Genomic DNA, 17,161 nt, shown 5'->3' on the forward strand with positions numbered 1-17,161 from the left:
CTCCACGGCGGGGACCATCACAAGCCTTTCCAGTACCCTCTCCCCAAGTAAGGATGGAAGAAGTGGAAAATTATAAAGCTCACTAAGTCCCGTCCTATCAGAAGTCAAAACAAAAGAAATGGACGTAAAAGCCGAGCACAGTGTGTTCTTCGACTCCCATCCCTAGGCCCAGGCGGACCCGAGCGAGAAAGATTGGACTGTCCATGCCTAGGGCCTGCACGGGGGTTTCTACCCCGTAAACTTGCACCTGGGGCTAGTGAAACTTGAGATTCTTCGTCCATCTTCCCCAGACGTGTTCTGTTGCTAGCTCTGCGGATTCTGTTACTCGTTGTTTCTCACAGTCTTTCTTATGGTGAACACGGGTTCTATAAGCGGCTCGAGGAAAGCATTTACTCTTTTTTGTTAACAAGCCACGTGGGGCAGGGCCTCTCACCAGCGTCAAGCATCTGATTATCTTATATTTTTTTAAGATTTTATTTATTTATTTCACAAACAGAGATCACAAGTTTAACAGAAATCACAAGTAGGCAGAGAGGCAGGCTGGGTGGAGGGAAGCAGGCTCCCTGCTGAGCAGAGAGCCCAGCGCGGGGGTTGATCCCAGGATCCTGGGATCATGACCTGAGCCGAAGGCAGAGGCTTAACCCACTGAGCCACCCAGGCGCCCCAAGCATCTGATCTTAAACAGGGCAGGAAAGTTGAAAGACCGTATGTTCCCAGACCACCAGAGTAATGACTGTGGCAGAAAGAAATGCCTCCATCTAAGGGGGTATATGTTTTGTCAGGTGGACTCACAGGTGAGATGTGCTTTGAATCTGGGATTTTTGAGTTTCCTTGGGTTACCTTCAGCCATAGCCATATCCATGTGCTCCCCACCACACACACACAGACGGGTTCCCAGCATCGTTGCGTGGCTCCCTCCGCCGAGAGTCCTTTCTCAGCACTGACTGCAGCTCACAGAATAGGATGCTTAAGGACAGCTGAGCTTAGATTCTGTCGGAAGGAGAGTAGCCCTGTGCCTGGAAGTTTGGGTGCCTGGGGAAGCAGAAGAGAATGCGGGGGACACACGGGGGCAGTCCTGGCCATCAGCCTAGGCAGCAAACACCGGAGGTGTCCCATGGCCACAGCTGTCTGCTAGCAGGGAGCGATTCTCTCTGCCTGCTCCCTGTTGACATCACTTGGCCCAGAACAGACCCCGTCTGTGACGGCAGAGGGTGGGTTTCGGGGAATGGGGAGCCCCAGCGCCCCCACCTGCCTGGAGTGGCAGATGGTGGGAGGGGTGGCAGGTGTCCCTGACGCTGCCGGACGCCGATGCCTGCCCCTGGCGGGGCGGGATGCTTTGTTTAGTTTGTGATACTGACCCCCCCCTCTGTTGTTGATTTGTTTTTCAGGACAGGACACGGGTAGTGTCCCCTATCATTGATGTCATTAATATGGACAACTTCCAGTACGTGGGGGCGTCCGCTGACTTGAAAGGCGGTAGGTGCCACTCCCGGTCCAGCCTGCCTTGCCCTGGCTGTCCACACGATGGCTGGTGACTGCTCCCGCTCAGTGTCACAAGTACAGTGATGCCGCGTGCTCACCTCCAACGCACTTGCCGCAAGCACAGATGGTCTCCATGCCCGACAAGTAGACTTTCACAAAGAGAGGAAAATGGCCTTCTTTCCCTTAAAGAACTTCCTACACTTCCTGTTCTCCTCTTATCTCTTTGACCTTCTGTGGCTGTGACGACATGTGGGGCTTAGTACACAGTTCGGGTGTCATTTTTATTTATTTATTTATTTATTTATTTTAAAGATTTTATTTATTTATTTGACAGACAGAGATCACAAGTAGGCAGAGATGCAGGCAGAAAGAGAGAGGAGAGGAAGCAGGCTCCCTGCGGAGCAGACAGCCCGATGTGGGGCTCAATCCCAGGACCCAGGATCATGACCTGAGCCGAAGGCAGTGGCTTTAACCCACTGAGCCACCCAGGCGCCCCTGGGTGTCATTTTTAATCAGAGAAGATGAAGTTTTCCCAAGTCAGAGGCTGGGCCGAGGCGTCACCCGAGCTGACAGGCGGTCTGTGCTGAGCGTCACAGAGCTCGGGGTTTGCAGAGGGGAAGGGCTAGGCTCGCCTTCGCCTCCTCTCTGACCCCAGCGCCCCTGACAGCCTGCATCTCCCTAGTGGCAAAGCCAGGTCACCACCGGCTCCCGGCGACCACCCCTACCCACTCGTCACCCCTGCACCTGGCTGGCTGTGGACGCCTCCTCCCCACCTTGCCGACCCCCCACATCCTGCTTCAAGGGGCCACACCAGCTTCCTGTCGGTCCCCACAGCCTCCAGATGTGCTCCTTTACGCCCCTCAACCCAGGCCCCTTGAGTCACTTGTCTCACACGCTCCGCCTTCTCAAAAACCATCAGAGGCCCCAAAGAATGTCTGCTCACGTGGGCAGTATGTGTCAGCACTTGCTGTATTAGGGAGTAAAGCCAAGGAATTGTTAAAACACAAGACGCTGCAAGTGCCATGTCCTCTTGTCCACCAGAGAACCGACACCACGCGTTCTGTAGCTTCTGGAAAACCCCATCATGCGCTTTTGAAGGCAGGGCGTGAACAAGGCATGCGAGGTCTTAGTGTAAATATCAAAGTAGCTTTGGTGGGACGGACCCACGAAGGGACCAGCCTGGAGAAGCCCTGAGCTCACGCCGCACTTCGTGGTGCTGAGAGGGGTGCGGGGACCACATTGGCCCCCTCGAAGGAACTGGTCCCGTGGTGTCTGGCTCTTACGAGTTGTCCTTGTGTCCCTGGGGCTGGGGGGCTGGCGGGGCCCAGCGGTGAAGGCTCTGTGCTCTGAAACCCCACTGGTGGGCAGCCACGCCTCTCAGAACGCGGCTAAGAGCCAAGAGGGCGGCAAAGATGGCTCAGGGCAGCTGAAAGAGAGATCAAAGCCTTTGCCTTCTGTTGGTGTAATCTGTTCACTATTGATTCCTTATACCTGAGATCCGTGGTTTCTTTCCTAGCCGTCCAGCACCCCGGTTTCTTTATGTGAAGCAAGGGGCTGCTTTCCCCACCACTAACACTTTGAGCTGATTAGAGAAGGACGGACGGACGGTAGTCACACAGACACACAGACACTTAGTCTAGCATCAAAAATAGAAGACCATAAGACTATAAAACTGGGCATGACCTCAGGAAACAGAGTGCTGAGACACTCAGGGAGACCCTGACCTGCCATGTCACTGAGGGCTGGCCAGGTCACTTCCGGGCCTCAGCATGCCCATCCGAGCAGTGGGGGGATAGGAGCGCCAGCCACAGAGGGTAGTGGAGGGATGAGAGTGGCCAGCGTGAGGTCAGCGACGTGCGTGAGCAGCTCCCCCATCCCGAGGCAGCAGAACAGGGCGGTCGTGGTTGGGGGACACTCCTTACATCAGGACCCATAACATTCAGAAAAGATTCTTGCAAATGGTGAGAAGCTTTGGGGCTTTAATTAGCAATAATCACGCCTCGGATAAACCTCATTGGCTATGATACTGCCACTGCGCAAAGCTGAAGCTTTGGGGTTTTAAAGAGGACTGATCCCTAGTTATCAAGAAAGCAGTGTTCAGAATGTTTTCTTCCCTGAGGATTTAAAGAGCTGAGATTTGACGGCTCTCTTTTCCCTTAGCAGCTGCTTATTTGAGAGCCGGTGCAGGGACATAGATGCCCTGGGGTGGTGGCGGGGAGGGGGAGGAGGGGGACAGTGCAGTCCTCCTGCTGGGTCAGAAGAAGAGGAGGTACAGATTTACTCCAGGAGCATTTTCTCAAATCTCTTTAGGAAGAAGAATCAAGGATGATGTTTTTAGCAGATCCTCAAAACCTAATAAAGTTTGTCTCTTTGGACCAAATTAATAAAATAACAGTGATCATTCAAAAAATGCAGATAACATTATGTCAGCAGGCCCACTGAGGCCTTTGCATTGTCTGTTCATACACAGGCAGGACGCTTGTTGTTTCCCTGGTTGAAGCAGGCCTTCTGCCTCAGGGAGAGCCGAGCTCTTCAGGAAAAGCCTGTGTGGGGCCTGCCTCAGTTTCCCCTCTGTGCTGCTGTCCCTGCCACCTGGGCCCCCAACGGCTAACTGCCTCTTTGCTAGCCTGCTGCACTTGGCAGTGACAGCCAGGAGACCTTTTTAGTCCCATGCACTTGGTTGGGCCATAAAGGATCCTGTGTGGGTCCCGGAGACCTTCCAGCCCACGCCTCCCAGCCTGCCCTGTTTGGGCTGCAGACGCGGGGGCTGGCAGGGCAGAGGAACATCGACCTCGGAGCAAACTGAAGTCCAGACTTAGGCACTGCTCAAGTCCTGCCTACCAGCGGAAAGCCTGGCAGCACAGAGCTCAAGGTCCAACGGCCCTGGAGTAGTTAGGTTTGGCCGTCAGACCTTTGGAAATGCAGTGAGCCATCTGTTACCAAGAATGGTCTCCTCGTGCGTCCTGAGAGCATCAAGTGGGGTGGACTGGCTCGATGCGGGGTGCCTTCTGCATAAGGGCGTACCCGACAGCTTGGGCCAGGGGCCCATGGATGTCAGAACCACGTCCAGGTACTCGGCCTAGGATCTGCTGCCCCGAGGTGCCTGTGGATTCAAAGGGTGAATGAGGACAGCTGCCATCTTAGAAATCACAGCCTGCTTCCCACTTTGCCACTTCCTTTGGCTCGTTTTCACCTAAAAGGGTCCCCTCTGCCACCTCGCCCCCTATGGTATAGTGGCAGTCAAGGGTCCTGAGGGGTCCGAATTGGCTGCCCAGGGAACCTGTGCTTTCGTCCCTCCCCCGGGTACTTTCACCGGGGATAGGGTAGGAGGCGTGGTGGCAGACTTGAGTTTGCTCCCTCCTCAGCAGCTCTCTGTTCCCTGTCAGAGAGATTCTCAGGCATTTTACTGTAGGAAAGGCTGACCCACATTTTCCGTTGGGGGTGAGCTTTTTCAGGAAGGAGTCGGTGTGCGCCCCCCCACCACCGCTGGACCCCCCCCTTCTGCTGCTACTTTAGCGGTGGTGCTTTTACTTCATTGTTTTGCTACATGTGGTTTTCAGTGAGTCCAGTCCAAGTATCAAATACGTCTGAGCCGTAAGGGACAGAGCTGCCAGGAGCGCACTCCGTTCTCGCCAGCACCCTAACGTTTTGTTTCTTTTCCGGCAGGTTTTGACTGGAACTTGGTCTTCAAATGGGATTACATGACCCCAGAGCAGAGGAGATCCCGGCAGGGGAACCCTGTCGCCCCCATAAAGTAAGTGCCAGGCATCCCTTGGGGTGCCCCTCCCAGGTAGGCCCTGGCTCTGGCCCCGGGTTTCCTAGAGACGTGGTTTGGCTCTTCATCTTCCTGCCCACCGGCGGACACCGTTTCCCCTGTTCTGGCTCCAGGAAGAGTTTCTGCCCCCGGGTTATAGACTAAAGTACCATGAGTTTTCCTCAGACGGAGCCCATAGATGAACTATATGAGGCAGATCTACGAGTTCTGGGCATTCTCTCATGTTTGTACGGTAGAACGGTTTCCAGCAGGACGGGCTCTTCAAGTTGAACTCGGGGACCAGGGAAAAGGGCAGGGCCGGGAGAGCGTGATTCCCCCCTGCTGCCCTAACTGGTCCACTGCCTTCCTGGGCTACCTCTGCTTGCCTGCTGGCCCATCGAGGAGAGCGCTTGGAGCCATTAACACCCGGCTTTCAGGTCCTCAGGCCATGTCCTGCTGAGGAATTCAGGCTGGGAGTTAGGAGTCAATCCTCTGTGGCTGGGCATGAATGTGGGGTGTCTCTTCAGGCTAGGCTCACAGTTAAGTGGCAGCAGTGCCACAGACTTCTGCCACTGACTTCCAACACCGACTCCAGCACTGACTTCTGGCAGTGGCCACCCACACTGGTCACCGGCACCAACAACACAGTGTGCTCTAGACTGCCAGCACTCGACACTGAGTTCTCAGGGCATCTAGGGGGATGGAAGTGGGGGCTCAGTTGACTCCCTCCCAGGCTGAGGAGACACAAAGGTGGTGGGTCCCAGCTGACAGGAGGAACGGGCTCCAGGATGAGGAGGAGGATGGCTGACGTCAAGCATTTCCCAAGTGTGCTAAGAGCTTATGTGCATTGTTTTTGGTAATCCTCTAAGGAAACTGAGGCACAGAAAAGCCAAGTACCTGCTTACGGCCGCTTGTCAGGGAGTGCCCCAAGCTCCAACAGTCACTCTCCCGGAGGGGACACTGTCCAGCCCCTTGCACTGTGGGAGTGTCCGAATAGGGCAGGGGGGAGGCATTAAAAGTCAGCAGTGGAAAAGCAGAGTGAGGGCATCCTGAGCTCTGAACAGGGCGCCATGGCTGCGCCGTGGTTTTTAAAGTTAGCTCATAGAACTGACCTTGGCATTAAAATGCAGGAGCTCTAACCTTGACCTCTGGCCTGTCCCCCTCTTCCCTTCTACCTTCTCTGCCTTTCCAGAACCCCTATGATTGCCGGCGGGCTCTTCGTGATGGACAAGCTCTACTTCGAGGAGCTCGGGAAGTATGACATGATGATGGACGTGTGGGGAGGAGAGAACCTGGGTACGTGAGAGCCTGGGTCTGCACTTTCCCATTCTGAGGAAACCAGGGCTTTTTCCTGCCCAACAAGGGCATCAAAATGAGAAGTGGAAGCTTTGAAGAGGCTGTTAGGCCAGAGCTGGCGGTGTTCGGGAAGCCAGTTGGGAAAGGAACCACAGAACTGTAAAGGCCTTCACTGTTCCCTGCTCGGTGTCAACCCCCAAACAAGTATAAATAGCATCCCTTCCACCATGGTGTCTGGGGTTGGGCATTAAATCCGTCACCCTCAACTAGAGCACAGGATGCTAGAAGACAGGCACTGTCCTTGAAGGGAAAGGCAGACTTGATAACATCTTCTGGATCCAAGCGTTCGGACGCAAGCTTCCAAACATGGGGAAGCATTACCAGCCGTGGGCTCCATGTTCAAGCCACGTGAGGTGGGAAGCCAGCCCGGGCCGGCCTCGTAGGGTAGACGGCACAGTGACACTGGGAGTCCCGTGGCGCCGAGAGGCTGTGGCATTTAAGCCCTTCTTGACTGTTTTGTGAGTGATTCTAAATTGGTTGATTTTTTTTGTTTTCATTTTTAATAACCCATGCCAATCAGCCTTAGGGATGTTTAGGGACGATGAAATTTTGTAGACTTCGGTCTACATTACTAGCCGCATCATATTTATCGCGGTAAGATAAAAAGACTCTTCTTATTTTGTTCTATTGTTGGTTTAGAGTTTTCTGCCGGGGTTCTGAGCAGAGTCTCGCCAGCCACTGTTGAATCAATCACCCCGGCCCTGGGTGGGCGTGCTCTGGGAGAGAGTGGGCAAGGACAAGCAGGGAAACATGATGTCACTGTCATTTTTAGTACTTCTACCTCTATCAGAAACTTGGATTTTTTGTTTGTTTGTTTAAAAGAAAAATCTAGACTAGCCTCTTATTTTTCTCTGTTTTATGATGTTAAAGTTGGTGATAACATCTCCACTGTGGAAAATTTGTCTGCCGTTGTTTGATATTGAAACCTTCTCTAGGCTCAGTAAGTACCCTGGGACAAAGGACCGTGCGTCCAACTCCTTTTATTTAACGACACGTTGACAGGCAGGGAGGACTTGTATTAAAGTCGTTTGAGCATGAAAGGCTTCAGAAGAATTATTAACCTTCTGAGGAGAATTTTGAGTCACCCTTGCTCCGCACACATCTCCCCATGCCCCGTGGGGGCCCAGCCAGCCAGGACCCCAGTAGTAGTAGCCAGGACCTCCCAGTAGGACAGCACGTCACTTGGGTGACCATCTCCTGAAGCCGCTGTGTGGTTTTCCAAAATGTGTGCTGTTAGCCGAAAGCATGGATTCGGCACATGAAGTGACAGCCAGCTTTGTGTCACAGGGTGATTAGTGTTGATTGTAGCATCAAAGGGGACATCATAATCTTAATCATCTTAAATGACCTGGTTTGTTTGGTGGTGGTAGTGGTTTGGTTTTCTATTCATGCAGCTGTTCTATAAGAGAGGCTCCCCAGAAGGACTTGAGGGGACTGGGGTCAGGGTGGGGTGGGGTGGGGCAGGGCAGGAGGGGCTGAAGCACCCCTTCCTGGGCCCCGTCTGGTACCTTCCCTCCCCTTGCCTGGCTCAATAAAGCTGCTCTGCTCCCCACTATCTTCAGAGGTCAGCAGGTGCATGGGTTTCGGCAACAGGAGTCCCCGTCTGAGTCTTTCTTTCTGAAACCGCTCCGACTCCGTTCTCTGAGTGCCGGGTACACACTGGCAGTGTCCAGCCTGTGTGACCTGCGCGGGCGTGAGTCAGGAGAGATGGAGTGCAGGGGTGCGGGAGTGACATCCAAAACCTTCTCCAAGCACACCCTCTGCCCCACCAAAAGGAAGCACTGCAGCTTCCGCTTTTCCAGCTGGTCAGACAGCCTCTGTAAGCAGTTAAAAAGACAAAGAATCGGATCCTGAGCCCCTGGGAGATGCAGGGCTCAGGCTCCTTGGGCATGTTTGTCCTCTGTGCGTGTCCCCGCAGCTTTGGGATAGAGGCTGTTTTCGGCTTCTGGTACACCTGCTCATCTGATGCTTTCTTGGTTCTTTTTTTCTTTTTTTCTTTCTTTCTTTCTTTTTTTTTTTTTTTTTTTTTTTTGATTAGAGGATGGCTGACATACAGTATTACAGTTTCATCAGTGTCAGGTGCACAGCATAGAGATTTCTGACAACCCCATATACTTCCTTTCATGAAGGACCAGGGTCTTGCCTAAGATCCCAGAGCTGGTCGTTAGCAAAGGCCAAGATGCCTAATTCAGAATCTACCAAGTTCTCTTGAGGAGCCATTCCCTACATTGTAGCGACCCCAAGTTCAAGTGAAATCAGAGCTGAACGTAGTCATCGTGCGTGGTCTTCAAAATCCCCCGCCCAGATCCCTGAGTGGACCCCACTCCTTTCAGGGCTTCCCCCTACAGCAGCCACAGGACTTTCCTCCCCGCACCCCAATTTTGAATGTTCCGGTTAGACAAACATACGTTTAATTTTATGTCCTGAAATACAGAGAACTTCTTATTCAAAGTGTTATTGGACACGAAGAAAGAAAAGTCAGAAGCCCTTCATTGCAGAGGCTGGGGTGGCCATGCCCCTGTGTTTCTCAAGGCTGCGAGGGGATTGGTTCCAAAAGGCCCGGAACGGCGGCCTGGGTCACTTGTTTCCAGTCACTGGGGTGTTTCCTCTACGTCAGCTGTGCAGTCTGGGCACCTGCTGCCGCAGACGAGGCCTGGCCTAGAGGATTTCCCAAGCACCTCACTCGGGGTCTATTGTAGTCCCCCGACCCCTGACCTCTCCATACTTGCAGCAATGACTACTGGTTCTGTGGATTCCGTCTGGCCTCCTCACTGTGTTCTTGATGTCGAGGAAGCGCCTGTTCATAACAACCACGACGTTGGCTACGGCCACTCGGATGGCTGGCGATTACGTCAGGTGCCTGGTCAGCGGATGCCAGGCTGTTCCAGATGCCAGCGCGTGCCGAGCTTTGTCAGAGGACAGATGCTCAGGGCGGTGAGTGTGTTGGTGTTGGCCTGAGCATCGCCAGCCCTGGGCATCAACGTACTCCTGCAGGTGGCTTCTGTGTCCAGGCAGGTGAACCACTGGTGACTGGCTGGGGAACTCCGTGGCCAGCTTTGAGGGATCTGTGACTAACTCAAGCGTCTTTGGTCACTGCTGTAGTCCAGGAGGCACCTATGAACTCCGCAGGTGACTGGAAGCCTGCTAATAATGCACAGTAATGGATAAGCATAAATTGTGAAGCTTAAGGGAAGCATTTTTTTCTCCCAGGTAAAGAAAGCCCAGGTGTACGGTAGCGCTCAGTGCATGGAAAGGAAGTTTAGAGGAAGATGGTGTGTATGGTGGCCCACTGCAGTTACGATCAAAGCTTTACCGTGTGGCCATTTCGTGCCTTTTGATGTTTATACACCTTCAGCGATCGCTTTTCTAACAGTGTATATGAAGCAAGTGCCAATGTCATACTCCGTGGTCCCAAACCAGCGAGTGAAGGATTCAGTGCAAACATTTTGTTGTTCGATACTGTGATGCTATATGGACATGTGTGGTCTTATGGCCAGGGTCCTTTATAATCAGAATAGACCAAAGATGCACATTTTTCTCAGGTGACTCATCTGAATCTGAAAAACCGTTTCCACGTGCTCACTCTCTTTTGAACTTGGAATAGAATCATTTAGTGGAAACAAGGGATTTGGTAACATTGATCTCATTGACTTCCATAATTCAGATCTGTCCTAAAATCTACGATTGCGCCTACCCCAGCTTAGGTAATTTGTATATTTCTCTCCTTTTTGTCTACATCATTTCACATTTCTGTCAAACAACACCGTTGTAGAGACCCCCTCCTGGTGAACCGAGTGTGAGTGTTCATTCGCTCTTTTTTGTCTCTCCAACTCTGTTGAGTTGACCGTTTGAAGTTGTACGTTTAAGGTCCCCGACTTGATGACCTGACAGACATGTACTTTGTGAGATGCTCCCTAGAGCCAAGCTGATTCCCAGATCCGCTGCACCTACTTTCTGGAGTATGACACGGAGCCGGGAGCCTGGGGTGTGTCGGATGTCTGCACCATAGAAAGTTCCAGAGTGTGTTCTGGAGGGAATCAGCTCCCTTATTCCCACCTCCTTCAGCCGTTGAGGGCACGAGCGCCCTTTGATGGGATGGTGGCGGGCGGGCGGGCGTCAGGGCCCCACCTGGGGCGAGAGCAGCCCAGGGCTCTTTCAGTCACCCAGTCTCATTCCTCCTCTCAGAGATCTCGTTCCGTGTGTGGCAGTGCGGTGGCAGCCTGGAGATCGTCCCCTGCAGTCGCGTGGGACACGTGTTCCGAAAGCAGCACCCCTACACTTTCCCGGGTGGCAGCGGCACGGTCTTCGCCCGGTAAGTGTCGTGACCAGGCCATCGGTGACCGCCACCCAGACACTTAGCCTTGGGCTGCACAGAGACAGGTGTCCTCCACCAGGATACCACACACCATGGACCAGGGTCACCGGTACGCACAGCAACGTGCCTGTCTCCTGAGGGCAGTATGCTGAGAAGTCGCACCCTAGGACAGTCTCAGAGAGACACAGCCGCAGTGACGGAGGGCGGACGGGGCTGGGCTGGGGCGTGACTGCAGAGGGGCTATCCGGGCTGTGGGTGCCGGGCCGCGTCCTGATGGGTGGTCACTGCACCGATCTGTACACGTGGGAAAACGCACACAGCGGTGCACCCCCAAGAGCTTATGAGGAAACATGATCGTGGAGAAGACGAGCTTATTTTTTTTGTATGTATTGCCATCCAAGGAATAAGTGTGAACAGCGTGTAGGTTAAGCCGTACTGAACTCAAGCCAGAAAATCTACACAGCATGTAGATCAGATTTGCAGTAGATTCTAGGTATGTCTCGGCAAGCACGAAGCTGCCAAATGAAGAGCTTTCTGAAGAAAACAGGCGAATTACTAGTCTTGGGCCCACGGCTTTTTCTAGGGAATTCTCTTCATGCTAAAGATAGAACAGCATATAAGCCAGCCTGCCTGGCCTCCGGAGGGGGGAGTAGTCAGCCTGGGGTATGAGCTGAATAAGATGTAACCTCTGATAAATGCTGTGAACCAGGCAAGATGTCCTGTGGCTGAGCATGAGAGGGACGGGGACAGGTTTGCAGGGGGCCCGCAGCCAGGGGAGGAAGTGGCGCCCAGTTCAGCCCCTGCAGGACGAGCAGGTCCCTCGGCGCTGAGGTCAACGTGACTTCAGAGCGGGAGGACCCCAGCAGGACTAGAGCCGAGAGAAGTAGGGCAAAGTAGACAAGCTGCTGTGTGGGTCGTGGGAAACCGGATGTTATTCTGAGGCCAGGGGAAGCTGCTGGAGGCGCCTGACCTTTGAGCAGGTACCTGAGTTCTCTGTTTTAAGCTCTAACGAGCAAGGTGACACCAGGAGGAAATGCTGGTGTGAGTGTCCCTCCCCTCCCCTGCTCTTCTAAGAGCTGTTGCGGTGGCCCAGGCCAAGGAGAGGTGGGGTAAAGAGGGATCCAGGTCCCAGCCACCTTCCAGCAGGCAGCATTGACCGTGGCCTGACCGTGGCCTGGCCCTGGCCAGAGACCAAGAGCCAGGAATTAAGAGCGAGTCCATGACCTTCGGTCCTAGGACTTTGCTGACCTGCTGCTCCACAAACTAGGAGCACTTGAGAGAGGGTGGAAGCGAGCTGGGGAGAACAACTGGCTTATCTGTTGTGTCGTATTTTACACTTGGATTCCAAGTACAGATCGCACAGTATACACGTATCACACAGCAGGTAGTTTCAGCGTAGAGATTCTGAGTTCTGAGAAACTTGAATGATGTCAAACATCAAGTTACTTCTGACCAAATGGTCTTCTTTCAAATTCTGACCTTTCTCAAGTGTTGTCTGCTTTGTTACTGTTCCTTATTAGAAACAAAAGTATGTTCTTATCCAGTGAGCTCTACAAAATCAAACTATGATTAGTTTTTTTTTTCCCAAGGACAATGCAAGATTCCCCCAAAACCTCCTGTGTAGACACATCAAATACCCAAATCACATTGGTTGCTACTAGCACATGGCAGGCTTTTAGAAAAGAATGTGTTAACACAGAGAGAATATTGCTTTATACTCTTCTTTTTTAAAAAGCACTCTTCCTTAGATAGGAAATGTCCTCACTGTGTTTTGTGGCCCAGGAGCCTGTCCATACACTAGAGGCCTGGAGAGAAGACAGACCCAGCCTTTCTGTATTTGGGGCAGCAGAGATCTGCGGGCCTTCCATGAGGCTCCACAGCCCTCTGCCTCCAAGGACTCTGCTAAAAGATAAGGAGGTAGAATCATATTATTTCTGAAGTCCCCCTCCAGTTCCAAGTTCTCTCTGATGTCCTCCAACCTGTGGCATTTTGATTTAAGTATTTCACCATTTAAAAATTGGGCTTCAGAAATAGCTAATATTCCTATAAGTATGTTGTGTGTGTCTAGCTGTTCTGAGTACCAGGCAGATATTAGCTCACATCATTCTCATAAAACCTTGTGAACTAAGTGCCATAAAGGAAACTGAGGCATAGGGAGGTTCAGTCCCGCAGTCCAAGTTCACACAGGCAGAAAATGCCAGAGCCGTGTGGTCACGTGGGCAGTCGAGCTCCAGATTCCAAGTCATCCCCACACGTCGAACTCTCTAATCCAGACCTGCAGGGGCCGCTAGTGCCAAGGTGGCTGGAACTTGTCTGTTAGGTACAGATTGAAATGGGCACCAGAACAGGTGTGGAGGCTGATCTCGTTTGTGTGGGTTAGTCAGTGAGTAAGTGATGAATGAATGAATGGAGCAGGTAGCCCCATGGGGTCTTACAGGCGCTGTTTTACCACCCCAGCTCTGCATGTGGGCACCCACACTCAGTGGGGTAAGGTGTTATGACGCACCTGCAGCTTCTTAGTTCAGTCCCCGGTGATGGTGGCCACATCCCCTAAGACCGGATGAGAGGGATCCCACTGGCGTGTTTCTCGCTGCATTTCCACTTAGCGTCCCACAAGCCCCTTAAGAGACTGGAGGGTGCTGTGTGTGAGCTTAAACACATGTGCTCATTAGAGCCCCCGGGGCGAGGGAAGGTCCCCGTCAGAACCGTAGCACAGTGGTGCGGTTGAGCCTTAGACAGACGTTTGGTTTTAGGGTTAGAGCTAACAGCGACACTCTATTAATATGATTGATATTAAACAGAGGAAACCAGTGTTTCGAGTTAGTTTCTTACCGGACTTTCTTCGGCTACCTCCACCAAGCCGTAGAGCTGGCCCATGCGAGCCACACCTTCTCTCTGCTGCCCGCTTCCTGGTGGAGCTGCTTTGCGCTGAGTATGGGAGTGGGCGGAGGGAAGCACAAGCGAGGGGAACCAGGACACATCAAAGCGGACCCTTCTGGGGGCCCCTTTCGCCACACACCAAGAGGACTGTCGGGCATCTCATAGGTACCGAAAAAACGTTTGAATGAATGAACCGAACCCAGCATCGAGCAGGGCACGGCGCTAACTCATTGAGGCTACGTACGGGTCTTTCTCTAGTAACTGGACAGAAAGATGGTGCTTCGCATTAAGAATTAAGAAATGACTTAATTACTTAATGACTTAGGAGATTAAGAACCACTATGTAAGCAGAATTCACAGAAGCCATTGAAGCCATCAGGGCTAAAAGGGACCTCCGAGATGCATGGGTGCGGTCCTTTCGTCTTACCCACGAGCGGTCCAGGTCCTTGCACACCGGCCCTGTATGCCAACGTAGCTTGTTCCAGTGGCCTTAACTGATCACGCGTCATGGTTTTGAGCTGTAAGGAGGTGCGGTTCTGAGATTTAAGCATATGGTGTTCTTGACTGTTCCATCTGGGTCCCTCTAGCATGGTGTAGTGGGCGGGAGCCCCGGATGTGGGGCTGCAAGCTTTTCTCCCCTTCCCAATCACCTGTCCTTGTCCAAACCAAACACTCTTTCAGCTCAGGTCTGCAGGGGGAAAAGTCTTTTTAATAGTACTTACCTATTTTTACCTTTTCCCCAGAGCTATCTAGTCATGTTGCAGCCATGATGAGGAGGGCCGCAGAGGCCAAGGATTCCTTGGCTGTCCTCCCCTGTGCCAACCGCCCATGCGTACATGATGCAGGTTACCGTGGTGACGCCCTGTATCCTTCTTGCTGGTCCAGCCTGAGTCTTTTCCTCCCAGGACCTGCCTGTGCTGCAGGTCTAACTGCCTTTTGCTCTTTGACAATCTGTTTCTATAAAAGACGAGAAGGCGAATTCCGTTTGCTCAGTAAGCACCCGCTGACTGCCCACTACCCACCAGTCTGGGTGCTGAGCGGGGACAGCCTGCTCTCTGCGTCCGTGCCACCGCTGCCTGCCCACCTCAGGGGCCCTTCCCAAGTAGCCCTCAAAGCAGACAAGTGCACACAGAGTGACGCTGACGGAAAGAAGGCAAATCCCAGCTCAAGAATCCTTATTTTGTTTCTAGAAATACCCGCCGGGCAGCAGAGGTCTGGATGGACGAATACAAAAATTTCTATTACGCAGCAGTGCCTTCCGCCAGAAACGTTCCTTATGGAAAGTGAGTGTCACTTGAGCCTCTCCTGCCACTTTGCTCGGGATCCTGGCGGGGGGTGGGGGAGCCTGTGCTCAGCCCACACCCCACGAACCATCCTGCTGCCTGAGGTGAGAACCATCGCCCAGGCTTCAGAGCAGGGGCCTCTGCTCAAGGCTGGGCAAGGGCCCAAGGCAGGAGGCATGTGGGAGGTGGGCCAGGGCCGCGGGGACAGGAGCATGGATGGTCCAAGCTCCACTGTCTGCCTCTGTCCTCTTCCCCTCAGCAGCTTTCCAGATATGATGTAAGGAGATTGTCCGTTCTCGAAATTGGTGAAGGAATCTTGTTTCCCTCTTTTCCAGTATTCAGAGCCGACTGGAGCTCAGGAAGAAACTTAGCTGCAAGCCTTTCAAGTGGTACCTGGAAAACGTCTACCCGGAGCTAAGGTAAGTAAACTGCGGGGGGTCAGGGCCTTGCTCTGCGAGGGCTTAGGAGCCATGAATGTCAGAGGCAGGAGGCCCTGAGAGGTGACCAAGTTAAGCTTGTGGCCCTGGTGAGAGGCCAGGAGCTGGGGCTTCCAGCAAGAGCTGTGTGTCCTCACCCCGCAGCTGTCCCTAAGCACTGCTGAGAAGTGCTCCCCGAATGGTGGCCTCCTGCTGGGTGACCTTCCTGTTCTCCAGAGGCGGAAACAGTCCCAGGTGGCACCTCGTTTAGCTCACGCCCTATTGGCTAGAGGACAAGGGCTGTTGTCTCACCCTCTCTGTAAGTGGCCCAAGGGGCAGTGCCCAGCCCCCCCCCCCCGGCTCCAGGCCCTCCCTGTGCAGCAGGTGCCTCTGCCCGGCCTCCCTGCGCTGGAGCCACGCGCAGCGCTGACACGCAGAGACCAGAGAATGAATCCACTCCCTGCCCCTCTACCACCCTCCCGCTTCGCTCCTGCTGCCCGGATGCCGGTGCCCATCCTGTGGTCCTGTGAACAGAGGGCAGTACCCAGCAGAGCCTGGAGACCAGACCCCTGCCTCCAGGCTGCGTCGGGCACTAACACCGGGTCCCGCTTCCCTCCGGGAGACTTCCTGGTGGCAGAAGTGCTCTTCTGTGGCTTCTGTCTACACCCGCTGCTTCCTCTTGGGCTAATGGCCGCTCCGCTCCCTTGGGGAGCCCTTGAGACCCTCCTCAGAGGCCTGCAGGTCTGCGGGTTTCGGGACCCATCCAAACGTCATCCTCGTAAAGGGATTGCCAGACGGGTTTTGCTTTAACGTGGCACATTCCTCCTTTCCCAGCAATGGCGTTGCTCCCACGCAGGGGCAGCTGGAGTCACCACCGTTATCCTTCAGGCTAACGGCTCCTTCAGAGCCCTTTGTCCCCAAGGTTTGTTTGAGCGTTCCCTAACGCAGCTGTGCCTCCCAGCTGCTCTTCACAGCCATCCAGCTGTCCCCCAGCAGTGGGGACAGCAGGCCTCCTCCTCCCTTGGGCCCTGTCTGTGTCAGGCGGCTTGCTCTGAGGCCCGAGAGCAGACTTGGTCACCCGCGGGCAGCCGCTGCTCATTGTCTCTCGCCCAGCCCGCGCGGCGCTTCCCACTATGGCCTGCAGCCCCGTCATGGGGACCACTGTGCTTTTGCCGTCATGGTCATCTGTAATGTGGTGGGTAGTGCTACCAGCCAGAGTGAGTGCAGCTTCGCATACCCCTGCTGTGGGGTGCTGGGGGCCTGTGCCACTTGTCTAGAACACTGAGTCCCACACTGGCAGGGGATGCTGACACCCCCATCCGTGCCCGGCAGGGGAGACACCGACCTGACATTCATGTGTGTTTGTAGTGCACACTGCTACTCACTGGGCGCCCCCCAACCCCGTGCCCTGGGCCCTGGGCTCCACGTGCTTGCAGTGAAACGTGTTCCGTGATACTTGGAACAGATCTGCTTCACAGTTGCTGTGCAGTAGGGTCCGCGGTTTGGGAGGACAGCGAGAGATGGCACAGCAGGTGTGGGGCCCAGGCCGAGCACAGCCCCGGATGGAATCCTGAGGCATGTGGCCCCGCCCACACGTGCCAGTTCTGTCGGTGGCTGGCTGCCGGACACAGCCACGCGGGTTCTCCCCTCTGCCAGAAAAAGGTCAGATCCCAAG

The 17,161-nt window shown here is 53.8% G+C and overlaps 1 protein-coding gene and 1 pseudogene across 2 annotated transcripts in view; one reads left to right on the plus strand and one right to left on the minus strand.

Annotated features, from left to right (window-relative positions):
- The window catches only part of GALNT2 (polypeptide N-acetylgalactosaminyltransferase 2), a 179,453-nt gene that overhangs the window by 149,619 nt on the left and 12,673 nt on the right, over positions 1–17,161 (plus strand). For both annotated transcript variants that reach the window (XM_045087095.1, XM_045087094.1), the window contains exons 8-13: positions 1,389–1,476; positions 5,149–5,236; positions 6,429–6,532; positions 10,778–10,904; positions 14,978–15,070; positions 15,406–15,489. In XM_045087095.1, the coding sequence (XP_044943030.1) occupies positions 1,389–1,476; positions 5,149–5,236; positions 6,429–6,532; positions 10,778–10,904; positions 14,978–15,070; positions 15,406–15,489 (584 nt within the window). The remainder of the gene's footprint in view (positions 1–1,388; positions 1,477–5,148; positions 5,237–6,428; positions 6,533–10,777; positions 10,905–14,977; positions 15,071–15,405; positions 15,490–17,161) is intronic.
- Positions 3,399–3,526, minus strand: LOC123393870 (annotated as a pseudogene).

Source organism: Mustela putorius, unplaced genomic scaffold, assembly GCF_011764305.1.
Source record: "Mustela putorius furo isolate JIRA1106 unplaced genomic scaffold, ASM1176430v1.1 tig00001033_pilon_pilon_pilon, whole genome shotgun sequence".
Taxonomy (NCBI): domain Eukaryota; kingdom Metazoa; phylum Chordata; class Mammalia; order Carnivora; family Mustelidae; genus Mustela; species Mustela putorius.